This window comes from Camelus bactrianus, chromosome 20 (genome assembly GCF_048773025.1).
Source record: "Camelus bactrianus isolate YW-2024 breed Bactrian camel chromosome 20, ASM4877302v1, whole genome shotgun sequence".
NCBI lineage: Eukaryota > Metazoa > Chordata > Mammalia > Artiodactyla > Camelidae > Camelus > Camelus bactrianus.
In genome coordinates, this window is record NC_133558.1 from 32612045 (window position 1) to 32627530 (window position 15486).

The window sequence follows — 15486 nt, forward strand, 5'->3', positions numbered from 1 at the left end:
GATGACGTAGGGGGCGTGACCAGATGCTCCCTGCAGACGTTCCCTGTTTCTACGCAATCACTTCCGGGTCTCATCCGCTTTGGATGGTTTGGGCGCGAATTGCTCTCAGCGTGGTACCTGGAAGGATTCAAGCGGCGTCTTTGGTAAGTAGTTCAAGCGCTCTCCCCGCCGGTGACTCCAGTTTGGGGACGAGTGCTGTGGCCAGCGCGTTTGTGGCAAACTCGGCGGCTTGTGCACACTTGAGGAGCTTGCGGAGGTTTTCCAAGGGGAGGGAGATCCGAACAGGTGTGCCTGCGGAGCCAAGGACTGAAGGACTGTGATTCGAGAGGAGGGGGTGAAGCCATGCATGGTTCGTCCCTCCTTTTCCTTGAATCATCCTCATCCTTGTCCTCTTTCCTTAGTCTCTCCCGCAGCCAGTTGTGGGGCGACGTGCAGCCTTAGTGAGGAGTATCTTTGAGCCTCAAACTGCCGTCAGCAAAGTCGCTTTCCCGAGGCATCATCTGTCAAGAGGTAAACATCGCGCGTTTATGTTTTTCCGGACGTCGTGCTCCCCTGTAGTGCCCACACAGAGGTCTGGATTGAGGTACTTGGTGATTCCCACGAGTCTCAGCACGCCGTTAAGGAAAACAGAACAACCTAGGATGCCCCCCTGCTTCCTACAGGATAAAAAGTACATTCATTACTGCAAACTACCCTTCCAGTCTTTTTTTCTGTCCGTTCCTCCCATGCGCGTAAAGCCCCCTCTGAACTTTTCCTACCCGGGAACAGACCAGTTTTTTGCCAGCCGTCCTGCCAAGGAGCAGCTGTTTTCTCTCAAATACTTCTTTCTGGCTAAATATTTCAAAATGTAATTCAAATATTACTTTTTTCTCTGTATATCCCCCTGCTCCCAGGCACACACCAATTAATTTGAGATAGCCATTCACTCGTTTGTCTCTTATAACATTTGTCATATTGTGTATAATTGTACATATATAGGAATTGTTTTTATATATGTCTCTACCTGCCAGCAGTAGCCTGCAGTTTCCTGTGATCTAAAACAGGACAAAATTTACTATTCCTTTTTGTATATGCTACAACTAGCTCACTAGTAGTAGAAAATTATTTAACTTATCGAGTGCTTGCTGTGTCCCAAGTTCTAGGCCCTTTATGTATCCTGAACAAAATTTTAGCTTTACAGAAGACTTTCATGTCGTTACTCTCATTATTAACCCATCTACCAGTGGGGAAAGTGAGCAAATTTATTTGCCCGAGGCTATACAGCTAGCTAAATGGCAGAGTCAGGATTTGGAACCTGGGCAATTTGTCCTTATCCTTGGCTGGCTCTTGGCAGTGGTTCTCAACGTGGGGAAATTTTGCACCAGGGGACATTTGAAATGTCTGGAGATAATTTTAGTTGTTACAGTTTGGTGGTGTAGGAGGGGTTACTGGCATCGAGTGGATCTGGAATGCTGCTAAACATCCTTCATTGCCCAGGATAGCCCCCACAACCAAGAATTATCCCATCCCAACTGTCAGTAGTGCCGATGTTGAGAAACCTTTTGCAATATGACTTACTGCCTCAAGTAGGTATCAGTGAAAACAGCACTTCTCAGACTGTGACAAAGGACCAATTTGTTTTTTTTTTAATCAATCACAACTGATACTTTTGTAAAATACAAAAAAAAAAAAAAAGAATTATAGTCTAAACCATAGAAAGTACAACACCGAGAATGAACCCTAATGTAAGCTGTAGACTTTGGGTGATATAATGTGTCAATGTCAGTTCTTGGGTTGTAGCAAATGTGCCACTCTGGTGTGGGATGTAGACAAAAGGAAGGCTGGGGCAGGGAGGGGCGAAGGTTTACAGGAACTCGAACTCTACTTTCTGCCGAATTTTGCTGTGAACCTAAAACTACTGTAAAAAAAAAATGAAAGTCTTTTTTTAAATGAATTACCTGAAAAATGCAACCTAAGAAGCAAAAAAAATAGCCAATTATATTCTGACCAGATTCAACATACATTAAATTGTTGTCAAATTGCTATAGAAGTTCCTAAATGAATACTTTCAATTTCTGTACCTAAAAGGACTATAACAAGCAGTTTGTGAATCAAATATGGAGTACTATTCCTCCAAATTACATGAATTATGTGTTACTGAATAAAGAGAATATCAAGAAAAAATGATTACCAGAACAAAATTATAAATAAGTCCCAAATGAGAGTTTGAGACCATAAGAGCCCACAGAGTTTAGAAAGCAGTAGTTAGTTAGAAAGGCTTTCAAGGTGGGGAGGGTATAGCTCTGTGGTGGAGCACATGCTTAGCATGCACCGGGTCCTGGGATCAATCCCCAGTACCTCCATCTAAAAAAAAAAAAAAATCAATTACCCCCCCCAAAAAAAATTTTAAAAATTTTTTTAAAAAGAAAAGTTTTCAGAAGCAGATGGCTCGTGATCTTAGAGGGTGAGCAGAGACAAGGGAGAGCAGCTCTGGTAAAAGGGACGAGGGTACAGTGTGTGCTTTACTCAGAGTGTTCACAGAAAATCAAATCTAGCTGGAGAGGGAGATTCAATTAAGGAGTCTGGGAGAAAAGTAGAGAAGCTAGCAGAGCTAGATTTTTTTTTTTAAATAAAGTAAGAGATGCAAAAGCACTTCTACATGATTTTTTAAAGCCATGCAAGTGGGAAAAATTCTAGGAATAAAATTGAATTAGATATCTTCACTCTAATGGAACCGATGTTACTTGTTTTAAAATATGTTTATATGTTTTAAAAAATACACCAAAGTATCCCAAAACATTCATTGTGATTTTTTTTTAAAGGCAAATTTGGAATATTTATAGTTAGTCTTTTAGACAAAATATTATGAAAGTCTTAAGCATTTTTTCTGTATCCTTTTCATCTTTACAGATATTTTGAAGCACTGTTATAATTGTTCTGTTTAAATCAAAATGGCTAGCAAAGCAAATGCTTCCAGGAAAAGGTCTCAACAATTAAAAAGAAATCCAGAAAGAAAAACTGATGATGAAGAAGCAGAGTTATCAGAGGAAGAGGTGGTAAAAATATCAAGTTTATCATTCAGGACTACCCTGATCAGAAGGATCATCTGTTCTCTGTAAACGATTATGTGAAGACTAAAGATCAGTTTTACTATAATTCATATTCCACATACATTGTTATGTGGGGGCTGTTGCTACCTGATTTATAAAAATTCTCAGATAAAAATTGTTTCATTTAATTTCTAAATATACTGATCAGAGAATTCTTTGGGGAGGAGATGTTATGGGGCATTGCTAAGGTGTTTAAATGGAGACTAGACAGACTATGGCATTCATATGTTAAAAGACAAGAGAATCTGTCAGTTGGTGGAGGAAATTATTATTAACAAAGAAAAATTAGTTTGGGAGGAATTAAATTCTTCCTTCCATTATTTTGCTCCTGTCTTATAAAAAAATAAATGAAATAACCAGAAAATTCTCTGTTTTACCTTGTATTAGGCAATACCTATATTTGTTTTGCATGGAAAGTATCTAACACTATTTCACGGGCAAAATGAGTAATGATTTCTTTAAAACATTTTTTTGACACCATATGAAATTGTATTATAATATACATCATCACCATTGTCCAGGGAATGCTTTAGTATATCCTCTGCTTGTGGTAAATACACACCCTTTTTCTGTAGAAGTAGCAATATACTTTTCTTCTATCTTACCAGAAGGTATATGAAATTTCTCCAACATACATGATAAATCTATTGCAAAAGCAGTATCTTTTCAACTGTTGTTTAATTCTGTGTGCATATGCCTGTGTTTTTTTCCCTCTAGGTTAGAAACAAAGCAAAAAAAAATAAAAATCATCCAAAACATCTATCTCCTGAAGGTATTCCTTTTCTATATCCTGTTTAACCTGTTTTTCTCAAGCTATCTATATTTGTGAAAAAACTCTCAGCATCTTCTTTGTGAGTTCTCCACAAGCAAAAGATAGTAATGAACAGTTACATTCTCACTTTTGGAAGAATAAGTAGTACTGGTTGGTCGGTTATTTTGGTCAACTGAAATTTTACTTACCACCTCTAGCAAAGGGCTCTTAACTGATAGGAACTAGAGAAATTCAAAATGCATCACAGTCTGAATTATTGCTGATCTGTGATGTGTAGACACAACTACTGATTTCTCTTTGAGACAAATATGCTTCTGTTCTGCCATCACTGTTCAAGTTGGAGTGGAGCCACTAAGTTTGTTCGGAGTAAATTATTTTGGAGTAGTATTCTTTACTTGGACATCACTTTGTCATGGAAGAATTTTCCACCTCTCCTCACCCAAAACCAAGTTAGGTCCTCTGGTTTTATACCTTCAAGGTGCACAGTGCTTTTCCTTTTGTAATGCTTTGCGTACCTGTAATTATAATTATTTAATCTACCAAAACTAATCTCCAAAACTAATCTTCATGTGAGCCAATATTATCTCCTTTGTTTATTTCTTATAAATAGAACAGTAACAACCTAGCAGACAGTGACTATCTATTTGTGGTTTGGTTAATCTCTAATCTGCCAATATTTGGCCTAAATAGTTTTGTAGTCTTTTCAATGATGCTCTTTAATTCAGGTCATTTCTGAGAACCAGACTTTATGTTGAATCCTAATAATTGTAGCTTAGTTCTTCATTTAACGTTATCTTGGCTTTGTACCTGCAATATCAGTTAATAGTATTTCAGTTAACATAACAATTGCATATTCATATTCAACACAAATTATGGCTGTGCAATAAAAAGGAAATTAAACAGCTTATACAGCTTTATAATATTTTGGTTCTTATAATTCTATTAGCTGTTTTAGACCAATTTGTCTTTAATCACTTTTTAAGTGAAAACATGCAAATTTCTAGACTAACCAGAGCCCCTTCTTTCACCAGTTAAAGGCCAAACAAAGCATGCTAATCTAAAACAGGTGAAGATAGCATCCCACAGGAGAAAAACCTGGCAACCTCTTTCAAAGAGTAGCAGAGAGTATTTGCAAACTGTAATGGAATCAGTAATAATGTGAGTATGAAATTTTTCCCGTTCACTCTTTTTGTTCCTGGATACGTGTTTCCTATAGATAGTATCCTTTTAAATGTTACTATTTACTCTCTGGGGATAGGGTGTTTTTCTCTTTCACAAGAAGATATATTTTGTGTCCTTTGAAGGCATTAGCCTTCAGCAAAGAAATCTTTATTAATTTCAGAAACTCTGAATTTCATCGGCAGAATAAAAATGAAATTTGTGTGTCCTGAGCTACTACCTGTAAACTTTTAACTTGTTCTGTCAACAGGGATACTTTAGGAAGAAGTTAGCTCAAATTGACACTTTATGTAGAAGCTACCATGCTAGAAGGAATACAGAGACAGGCTTCTGCCATCAGAAGAGTGAGGCATATAAATTAATTACAACAGTATCATGTGATAGAAAGATTTTGGTTATTCCTCTGCTTAAAAATGTATTTAATATAAAAGAAAACGTGATTGATTCTGCCTGGCCAGTAAGGAGGGCACTTGAAAGAAATCAGAAAAAGTAAACAGATTATAGTTATGCTTCAAAGTAATATGTATTCAATCCCTTTTTTTTTTCTTTTCTAGAACAATTTTGAGTAACAGTATTAGAGAAAATGAAAAAATTCAATATCATCTCAACTTCCTGAAGAAAAGGTATTATAGTTACGTGATAAAAAATGGTTGAAACATAATTGGTAAAAGTCCAGTCTGTTCCTCTGATGTCAGAACAGACGTTTGTGGAATATAAAAGTTTTTCATTTTGAGTTTTTGTTCTTTTGTTGTTGTTGTTATTGTTTTAAGAAGATGAACCACTTGGGAATATATATTCTACCCTAACCTGCTGCTGCATGCAACTCTGAACTAAGTTAAATTTAAGAGAATTTATAAGGAAGAATCTGAAAATCAAAAGCACCTACTTCCCCAGTTCACCTTTCTGAATTAGGATTTGAAAAACAAATTGTCAACTTTTATTCCCTTCAACTTCATTTTGAACAGGTGCAAGTTAACAGTTCACCACTCTCATCTGATACTTATCCTGTTGCTTTGGGTTTTTTTTCTTTACTTCATATTGCATAACATTATTTGTACAAGCAACACATGTAACTTTCCAGGATAGTGCTGCTCTTCCCCTGTGGCAGGTCACAAATGGAAGTTTCTTTTTAAGTGTTCATACAAGTCGCACCACTGCCAATGATTTTCAGTGACGACTCGCTGGTATCTATACACCTTTTTATAGAAGAATGTTCTGCATCTTAGCTTCAGGTTTGCCTACATCTTAGTTTCAGGTTTGCCTGGAAATGCCTGTGACCTAGTACCTTATTCTTGGGAAAACTGAACACAAATTCTGCTTATTTTAGTATAAGGCTCAGTAATAGTAGCCAAATAGAAAGAGGAGGATGGGATGGGGTGGGTGAGGGTGGGAATTTGTGGAGGGAGGTTGGAGAGATTATAGAAAGACAGCTGGAAGCAGACTTATAAACTGTTTAGAGGAGTGACAGCCTGTTAGTAAAGACAAAGGTGTGTACTAAAAAGTTAATACATGATAGAAGTGTAACTATTTAGGACAAGTGGTTATGTTTGGTGTGTGAATGAGAATATTATAGTATGATATACTATACTGTATACAGTACTGGCCACTCTCCACAGTGACCACACTGGGTCATCAGAAGAGATTAAATTCTGTTCAGTATAAAGGCTGTCTTTTCATCACATAGTAGCCGTGGAGATCGGTATTTCAAAGACTGCCTGTTGCCTCCTCACTTTTGCTTTCACAACTCATTTTCTTTAGTTCCCAAAGATACTCAAGATACTTTCCCTTCTTTTGATGTAGCAAAGTACAGCCTTAGCAAACTGATTCTGATCAGAACTCTGGGTGAGTTTTCCTAGAGCAGCATTTCTACAGGTATATTTAGAACTCTCGTTCTTAAAGATACTCTTTGAATAAAAGTGATATATAATGGATTATGTTTATTAGTACATTAACAAATTGAAAGTCCTACAGCAAATAAATCTATTTCATTTTGTTTAATGCAGCATCTTCCGAATTGGTATTTCCCACAGGAACTCTATGTTTTATATATTAGGCTTATCTCTGCTTATGTCTGCATGTTGGCTTCATTCTTTTAGACAGCTTTTCCTCACTAGGTTAGAACTGAACACGCAGAGCGCTCCCCATGTATCTTTTCAGCCCTATGAAAAAAGAAAACCCTTACCCTCTTAACTTCAGTTACAAAATTCTGGGAAATGGACTCTGATTGGCTCAGGTGATATGCCTGTCTTTAGACTGATTTTGTGGCAGGAACTGTTATGATTAATATAAACTGGGTCATATGCCTCCCCTCATGATCAGACAAATAGGGTCGCTAGTCAGACAAAGTGTTTAGCTGCTACAGTTTCTAGAGGAACATACTTTAGACACAGTACTACAAATGATGATTAGGTGGTGTTGATTCATTATGATAATAAGTATATTGCAACACGATAGGTAGTAATGTGTAATAAGATTTTGTAAGAAGAACATTTGCAACAGTGAATGACCCTTCTGCAGAATTGACTTAATAAACTTTTAGAAGAAGCTGTTCGTAAATGGAAACTTTATTTTACTTAAGAAATCAAAAACTTAGCCCTGTTGGAAAGATGTACACAACAGATTTTATGCTTAAGTGTGATGCCTAATGATGGCTTTCTGGATAACTGAAGTTTATCCCAACAGTTTAATGAAAACTATGATAGGTGGGGTTTTTACTGCCTAAAAAAAAATTTTTTTTTAAATAAACTAACATTTTGAATAAGATCCCAGGAAGATAAGTCTTGGATTCTACTGTTGTTCAGATTGCCTGCAAATCTTAAGTAGTAGAACTTTTTAGAACCCGAAAATGCTGCTATTGGATAGAAGCAACCACATTGGGACTTAGGTCCTTGATTTCTTCCATCTGGAATTCAAAAATCAAACCTTGGTAATCTGTGCTGCTCTCTGCCAGAAGTGAGGGTAGCAATAGGCCAGTTTCTCTTGGTGGCTTAATCAACCAAATTCAAAGGAGGATTTTTTTTTAAACTGTAATATTGAATACTATTTATGTTGATAGTACTTTAGAACAAAGCACTTTAATCTTAGTGTTTTATTTGCGTTAAACTTCATGGGACTTAGCTTTCTTTAAAATCATTAACTTAGAGTAACTGATATAGACATTCTCTTTTATTGGTCACATTCACTAAAACAACTGAGATTTAAAGAGTTCAGAGTCATAGTTAAGACTTACAGAGTGATGCTTCATTTCTTATCCAGAAATTCACATTAAACTTACATTTTGTAATAGTCTAGGAACCATATTTAAAAGATACAGGGAAATTTTTATTTCAAAGTTTATATAAATAATTATTAAATGTGTAAAATAGAAACTTTTTATAGAGCAGTCTAGGTGCCCCATGATTTGAGATAAATCTTAATTGAAAAGTTAAATGATGATTTGTCAGGGCTTTTTTGGGGAGGCTTACTGCTGAAATTAGCCACTGTTAATTAAAGAATACTACATGGGGGAAGAAAAAAGATGGCCACAGTATTTCAAAACAACACAAAAAAAAACCAAAAATAATACTGATAGTACTCAAAAATAAACAATGTTTTTATTCTGTCCCTAAGATTGCTGCAACTGTGTGAAACCCTGAAAGCCCCTCCCAAAAAGGTGCAAGATTTAACTAATGTGTCAAATCTACTGAAAATGGAAAGGACACAGCACAGAGCTAATGAAGCGGGTCTGGCATCATTGCAGGTATGAAGTTTGAGAGTTCGGGGAAAAGAGACCAAAATGGTTTTTTAATTGTCATGTAATTCTAATAATAAATACTAGATCTTGGACCAGATTTTTCATTAACTTCTTGGTTTGTTGGTTTGTTGGTTTGTTTTTGCCGTATTTATGATTAAGTAGCAGTCTAATTTTTTCATCAGACTTGACTATAACTGTCCTATCTTAGTATTTTTGATTATCAAATTATAGGAACTCATTACTAAATGCTATGGAATTTCAAAACATATTATATAGCTTTTCTGTCCTGTATATGGTACTCTATTGGCAAGAAGAACACAGTCATCATCATTATTGTTATAATTATTATTGATAACCTGTGATGAGGGCCTTCTGTGTCCTAGTCACTGTTCTAATAAGCACTTTATAGTTATAGCCCCCAATCTTCACAGTGACTTAAAGAGGCCTGAACCATATTTCACATTTTACAAATGTGAAAAAGAGACATACTGGCATTTCTAGTCGAACTTTAGACAGACTGCTTACAGTTGTTTCTGTAAGACTATTCGGTCTGATTTCAGGATATGCAATTCTTCATCTTTATCCTGTAGAAGATAGTGGGAGATAACACTGGCTGTCGTGATGAACTTCAGGCTTTTAATTAGTGGATCCTTGAACAATTAAGAAAAGCAACCTTATGAGGCTTATTAAATAATTACAAAAACTAAAACAGATTGGACCGTACATCCCTTTGCCATTTTGAAGTAGTGTATAGATATGGTCTTCATTAGCAACTCAGCTTTGAGAAGTAATACGTTTGTTAACCTTTGTTAGTAAATACAAGGTGGTGATAGTTTCAGCAAGAACTGCATCCCCACGGATTTCTCATAACTGAAAATTCACAAATAGTTTATTCCAGTTTTTCCATGTGATTGAGAATAACATTGGAAGGATTTATTTGTGAGCAACAGATCTATGTATGTTATAAATTCATAGGGTGGTATTTTTTTAGTGGCTGCCTCACTTTCTTCATTGTATGAGATGGTGTTTAACTTTCATCCCAATGTTACGTCTTTCCAAGGGTGTATATTTTCAGTAGTGACACTAGCACCCCCTCTTAATGAACAGTTGGACAACATTAATGTAGGGTTTTTTTTATTTTAGCTTTATTGAGATATAATTGGCAAAGTTATAAGATGTTTAAAGTGTACATCATGGTGGTTTAATTTATCTATACATTGTGAAGGGATTCTCCCTATCCAGTTAAGTATCACATCCCTCACCTCGCTTACTTTGTTCTTCTTTCAGTAAGAACATTTCAGTTCTACTCTCACAACAAATTTCAGTTATATGATATATTGCTATCAGTTGTAATCACCATATTTTACATTAGATTCTCAGATCTTATTCATCTTCTAGCTGAAAGTTGGTATCCTTTTGGCAACTTATTTCCCCCACCCCAACCCCCAGCCCCTGGCAACCACTTCCCTACTCTCTGTTTCTATGAGTTTGACTTTTTTCTCAAGGTTACTTTAAAAGGTTTTAAAGCACAATAATGGTATATGTTATTTTAACATTGAATATTTCCATAAATCACCCGAAAGTGATCAGAGACAGTAAATGGTAGTACAATTTTTGTAATACTGGGAGGCATTTCTGTTTTATACCTAAAATTGGACATCCACCCTCTAGAACTCTATGAGAATAACCTTCTGTTATTTTCAGCTACCAAGTTTGTGGTAATTTGTTATGGCAGGCTCAGGAAACTCGGGAAATTCATGTGGTTTACATTATATTTGTATTGGACAGTGTTCTAAGTCCAACAACGAATTCACAGGAAAATCCGGGCTGAGGGAGAGGTTAAACTTGACTAGTAAATGCAGTCTGCAGAATTCTGGATGTAGGAAATTAAACAAAGCAACTCTCTAGCTCCTGCATAAGTAAACTGAAAGGAATGAAAAAAATTGGAGTGGGAAACGATAGCCGAAAAGAAACTTACTATGTACCTTTTAGAATGGCCAAAATCCAACACAGACAACAGCTAATGCTAACAAGGATGTGGAGCAGCAGAAACTCTCAGACACTGCTGGTGGGAATGCAAAATGGTGCAGCCACTTTGGGAGACAGTGTGGCCGTTTCTTACAAATTAAATGTGCTCTTGCCACACGATCCAATAGTCATGCTCCTTGGTATTTACCCAAAGGAGCAGAAAACTTATGTCCACACAAAATCCTGCACACAGATGTTTGTAGCAGCTTTATTCATAGTTGCCAAAACTTGGGAAAGAAACAAGACGTCCTTCAGTAGATGAATGGATAAATAACCTGTAGCCCATCTAGACAGTGGAATATTATTCAGAGTTCAAAAGAAATGAACTATCAAGCCCTGAAAAGACATGAAGGAACCTTACATGCATATTATTAAGTGAAAGGAAACAATCTGAAAAGGCTACGTATCTTATGATTGCAACTATATAACATTCTGGAAAAGGAAAAACTATGGAGACAATGAAAAGATCAGTGATTGCCAGGAGTTGTGGTGAGGAATAGAGATGAAAAGGCAGAGCACAGAGGATTTTTAGGGCAGTGAAAATACTCTGTATGATACTGTAAGAGTGGATACATACCATTTTACATTTGCTCAAAGCCATAGAAAGCACAGCACCAGGCGTGAACCCTAAGGTAAACTGTGGGCTTTGGGTAATGATGTGTCCGTGTACGTTCATCCTTGGTTAAAGAAAAAAAAGAATCTTGTTTTGGTGAGTGATGAGTGATGTTGATAAAGGGGGAGGCGCTGCGGGGAGTATATGGAAATCTCTTTACCTTGCTCTTAATTTTGTTGTAAACCTAAAGCTGCCCTATAAACTAGTTAATTCTTTTAAGATTCAAAAGACGTATCAACTAGTCATAACCAATTTGTAACCTGATTCAAACAGACTAAAAATTATTTCATTTTATGGGAAAATCAGAAATTTGACCACTAACCGTATATTTGACATTGAGGAATTTATTGGTTGTTTTTTAAGTGGGATAATGATGTTGTGATCTTATACATGTATATTTTTAAGACCTCTAGAGCTATACTGAAGTATTTATGGATGAAATAATAGAGGAGGCGGAGGGGAAGTGGGTGGTGTTATAGGTAAAACAAGGTGGCTGTGAGTTGATCATTGAAGCTGGGTGATGAGTATATGAGGGTTTATTATATTATTCTTTCTTATTATATATGTTTGAAATTTTCCATAATAAAAAAACAAGCAAAGCCTCTACCGCCATGGGGTTTACATTCTAGTAAGTGGAGCTCACAGTCCCAAAGTCTTGGGTACTCAGAGATCAGCATACTCTTCCCATAAAGGGCCAGAGGATAAACATTTTGCTATTTGTGGGATACATTTAGTCTTTGTTGCATAGTCTTTTACTTTGTTTTGTTTTTAACCATCCTTTAGAAAGGTAAAAACCATTCATAACTCTTGGACTGATCAAAAACAGCCCATGGGCAGTTGCAGACCTCTGCAATTACCATTTTTGGGCTTTTTGGGGTTTTTTGTTGTTGTTGTTGTTGTTGTTTTAATGGTTACTGGAAGCCATAACATATTTGTTGAGGAAGAGTGCTGGAGTTGCCAGTAACAGTTCTGCTTCCTGTATTTGGGGAGTGATGTAGGTGTATTAGCTGTATTGCTCAGCAGGATGTAAGGGCTACTAATTCTGTATGACTTCTGTGTGGCTTATTCACCTGTTTCCTGATCCCCAAGGGCAGTGCTCTCATTGGCTGTTCCTGGGACTGGATTTTAAAGCAAAGCAGTACTCCATACCATTTAGAAACCTGGAAGCTGGCTAACTCTATATGTGGCCTGTAATCAGCACGTCCCTGATTACCGTGTACTCATTTCATTCATTTCTTATTTTCTCTTTGTCTTCCCCCATGGATTATATTTCCCTTTTATGTGGGAAACCACCATTCATTTTCTGTTACTATCTTTGTCCTGATGTTCAGTGTTGCTTTCTTTTAGCAAATGAAAACAGCACTCAGATGTTCCTAAATTAGAGTTTCGCTGCTGCTCCACACTGCTTAGGGAATGCTCCTGTACCTGCAGACACCAGTCCTCGGCCCTGCTAGGTTCACACAGGCTTCCCAGGATCTCTGATACTAGCAGCTTTGAACGTTTTGGAGGAAACATTCACAGCATGGGGTATATCTCTCAGGGAAATTGTTTCCTTATAAAGCATATTACATTGGTAAATCAATTTCTAGAGAGTCTGTTTTTTGAAAGAAAAGTGAAAATTCCCAAGTTCTTCCAAAAGTGTTTCCATATATAAGATGTTTTAAAAATATGTATTATTTGTCTTTCATTTAGTAGTATATTTCATTTAAAACATTAGCTCTCTCTTTCTGACACAGGAAGAAACCGATAAAATGGTAGACAGTATAGAGTCGATGACTGGAACTATTCACAGCCTAAAGAGCAAAGTTCACGCTCTGACAAGTGAGGTGCAGGAAGAGGAGGAGAAGATAAAACAGGTACTTGTTTTACAAAGTGTACTGCTAGAACCTAAATATATCTGTAAGCATTAGATTCTACCCAGACAACTTTTGAGTATAATATGATAAGAGAAAACAGCCTTTTGAAATAATCTAGCTTTACGAAATAATCTGTAGCTTTCTTTTTCTACTTTAGATGCTTCAAATAGATAGCAGTGGGGTACTCTCTCTTCCAGAGCTTTCTCAGAAGAGTCTCAAAGCGCCCACACTTCAAGTAAGTGCCAATTTACCACCTTGACTGCATCACCAGTTATGAAATTGCATGTACATAAAAATATTATATACTACTCCTTTGTTATTTTAAACAAATGGAATCCATGATATAAACTATTAGGCAAAATTATTTTTCTCATTTGAGAGGGTAGTTTGAGCATCCCATTATTGTCAGTAGCTGTGTGTCATTCCACTGTATGGATGTACCATGATATAATTTGTGAATTGTATTTGTGATGGAAATAAATAACTTTTGCTATTACAGGTAATGCTGGGCTCACCCTTGTGTGTGTATCATTACACAATTGTTTAGTCGTGGCTCTAGAAGAGGTTTCTGGAAGTAAATTCTGACAGTTGCTCTTGTTTATCCTTTTAACAATGGCATACAGCTTTCCTTAAAATAGTACAACGTCCCATTTGTTGTAGACTGTACACTGGGAACTTATCTTTTTTCCAAGGACCCCAGTAGATATTATAGTGTAAATGTTTACGGTGGTAGAAAGTCTTCATATTTTCTCAAAAAGTAACATTTCCCTATGCATAACCACCCGGGGTGAGAGGAATGGAAATGAGCAGAAGGAAAACAGAATAATGTAGATTTAAAAGAAGAACAGCTATGAGTTGATGATTATCGAAGTACAGTGATGGTTACTTGAGGTTTATTATACCACACTCTAAATAACATGCATGTGCCATTTTTCATAATGAAAGGTTAAAAACGAATTACATAGGTGAAGGTGGTCAAAGGGTACAAACTTCCAGTTATTTATAAACGTCGTGGGGATGTAATGTACAGTATAGTGACTAGGGTTAATAACATTGTACTGTATATTTGAAAGTTGCTAAGAGAGTAGATCTTAAAAGTTCTCATAAGCAGGAAAAAAATTTTGTAACTATGGTTGGTGATGATGTTAACTAGATTTACGGTAGTGATCATTTTGTAATATTTACAAATACTGAGCCATTATGTTGTATTCCTGAAGCCGATATAATAGTTATATGTCAATAAAAAAATAAAAATAAAATTTTAAAATTGAATTGTGCTATCATGCCCACAGAAGGAAATTCTGACAGTAATTCCAAACCAGGAGGGTCTCCTGAAGGACTTGGATGTTCTCCATAATTCATCCCAGATGAAGAACATGTTAACTTTCATCGAAGGAGTGTACAAAAGACTGGATGCCTCTTAAAGAGTTCTTTGTGTTTTTTTTTAAGACTGTTCCATATTAATTTAATGTTTATGAATTGATAAAAATGTTAACCTATGATGATATTGCTGGCTTAGGCTTCTTCAAGAATTTATCTCCTAATATGCACTTTAAAACTAGCCTCTGTAGAGCTACCATTAGCATCTAATATAGGCCTTGAAAACTCTGTTTTTATCAGTTCACAAGTCTAGAAACTCACAGTTATGTTGCAGTATCTTCAATTATTTGCCTAAAACCCTAAAATAAGAACAGCCACAATCTGATAGTTCATAAAGGCTGAATAGAGCTCATTTCTCAGTAAGTGCAGAGGGAACGTGATACTGTGACTTGATATATTAAGTACCTGTCACGTGAAAACGTAAGTGTTTGCGCTCATTCTTATTCTTTAGCTGATGAGTTGCATTTTCTGTCTGGTCATCTGGAACTTGAGAAGTCCCCAAATGCCTTTACCTTTCTACATAACTCCCTAGACTTTTTGTGGCATAGTTCAGATTTGCTGGGTGTCTAACTTAGAGGTGGCACAAACATTTTATTCTTTTGGTTAGGTTAGTGAATTGTTGTTAAATATTTATTTTCAACTCTCATCAGAGGATACCTTTATTTCATAAAATTGTTAAAAAGGAACCCAAGCACATATGTTCCCTTAAAACAAACACCAAACAAAAATCCCTTCTTTCTAAACCTTTCCTCATTGTGATAATAAGCATATACCTGTGAATAAATTATCACTTAAATATATTAAAAATTATTTTTAACCAGCCACAGTATATTGTC

The 15486-nt window shown here is 36.2% G+C and overlaps 1 protein-coding gene across 3 annotated transcripts; it reads left to right on the top strand.

Moving 5' to 3' along the window:
• The first annotated feature begins 13 nt into the window (after window positions 1–13).
• CENPQ (centromere protein Q) lies at window positions 14–15474 on the top strand. Of its 3 annotated transcripts, none has more exons than XM_045509276.2 (10): window positions 14–143; window positions 402–510; window positions 2890–3035; window positions 3807–3861; window positions 4893–5019; window positions 5595–5663; window positions 8650–8779; window positions 13151–13270; window positions 13428–13505; window positions 14563–15474. In XM_045509276.2, the coding sequence occupies exons 3-10, from the start codon at window positions 2931–2933 to the stop codon at window positions 14692–14694; spliced, it is 816 nt and encodes a 271-aa protein (XP_045365232.1). In that variant the 5' UTR covers window positions 14–143; window positions 402–510; window positions 2890–2930; the 3' UTR covers window positions 14695–15474. The 3 variants fall into 3 exon arrangements, with proteins under 3 accessions (XP_045365232.1, XP_010972163.1, XP_045365233.1); XM_010973861.3 differs by having other exon boundaries at window positions 16–143; window positions 2890–3032; XM_045509277.2 differs by lacking the exon at window positions 402–510 and having other exon boundaries at window positions 43–143.
• Window positions 15475–15486: the final 12 nt, after the last annotated feature.

Bases quoted from the DNA above. Each gene is read 5' to 3' on its own strand.
- CENPQ (XM_045509276.2), top strand. From the start codon at position 2,931: ATGGCTAGCAAAGCAAATGCTTCCAGGAAAAGGTCTCAACAATTAAAA. The intron at 13,271-13,427 runs GTACTTGTTTTA...TTTCTACTTTAG, and splicing joins AGGAGGAGAAGATAAAACAG to ATGCTTCAAATAGATAGCAG. The intron at 13,506-14,562 runs GTAAGTGCCAAT...TCATGCCCACAG, and splicing joins TCAAAGCGCCCACACTTCAA to AAGGAAATTCTGACAGTAAT.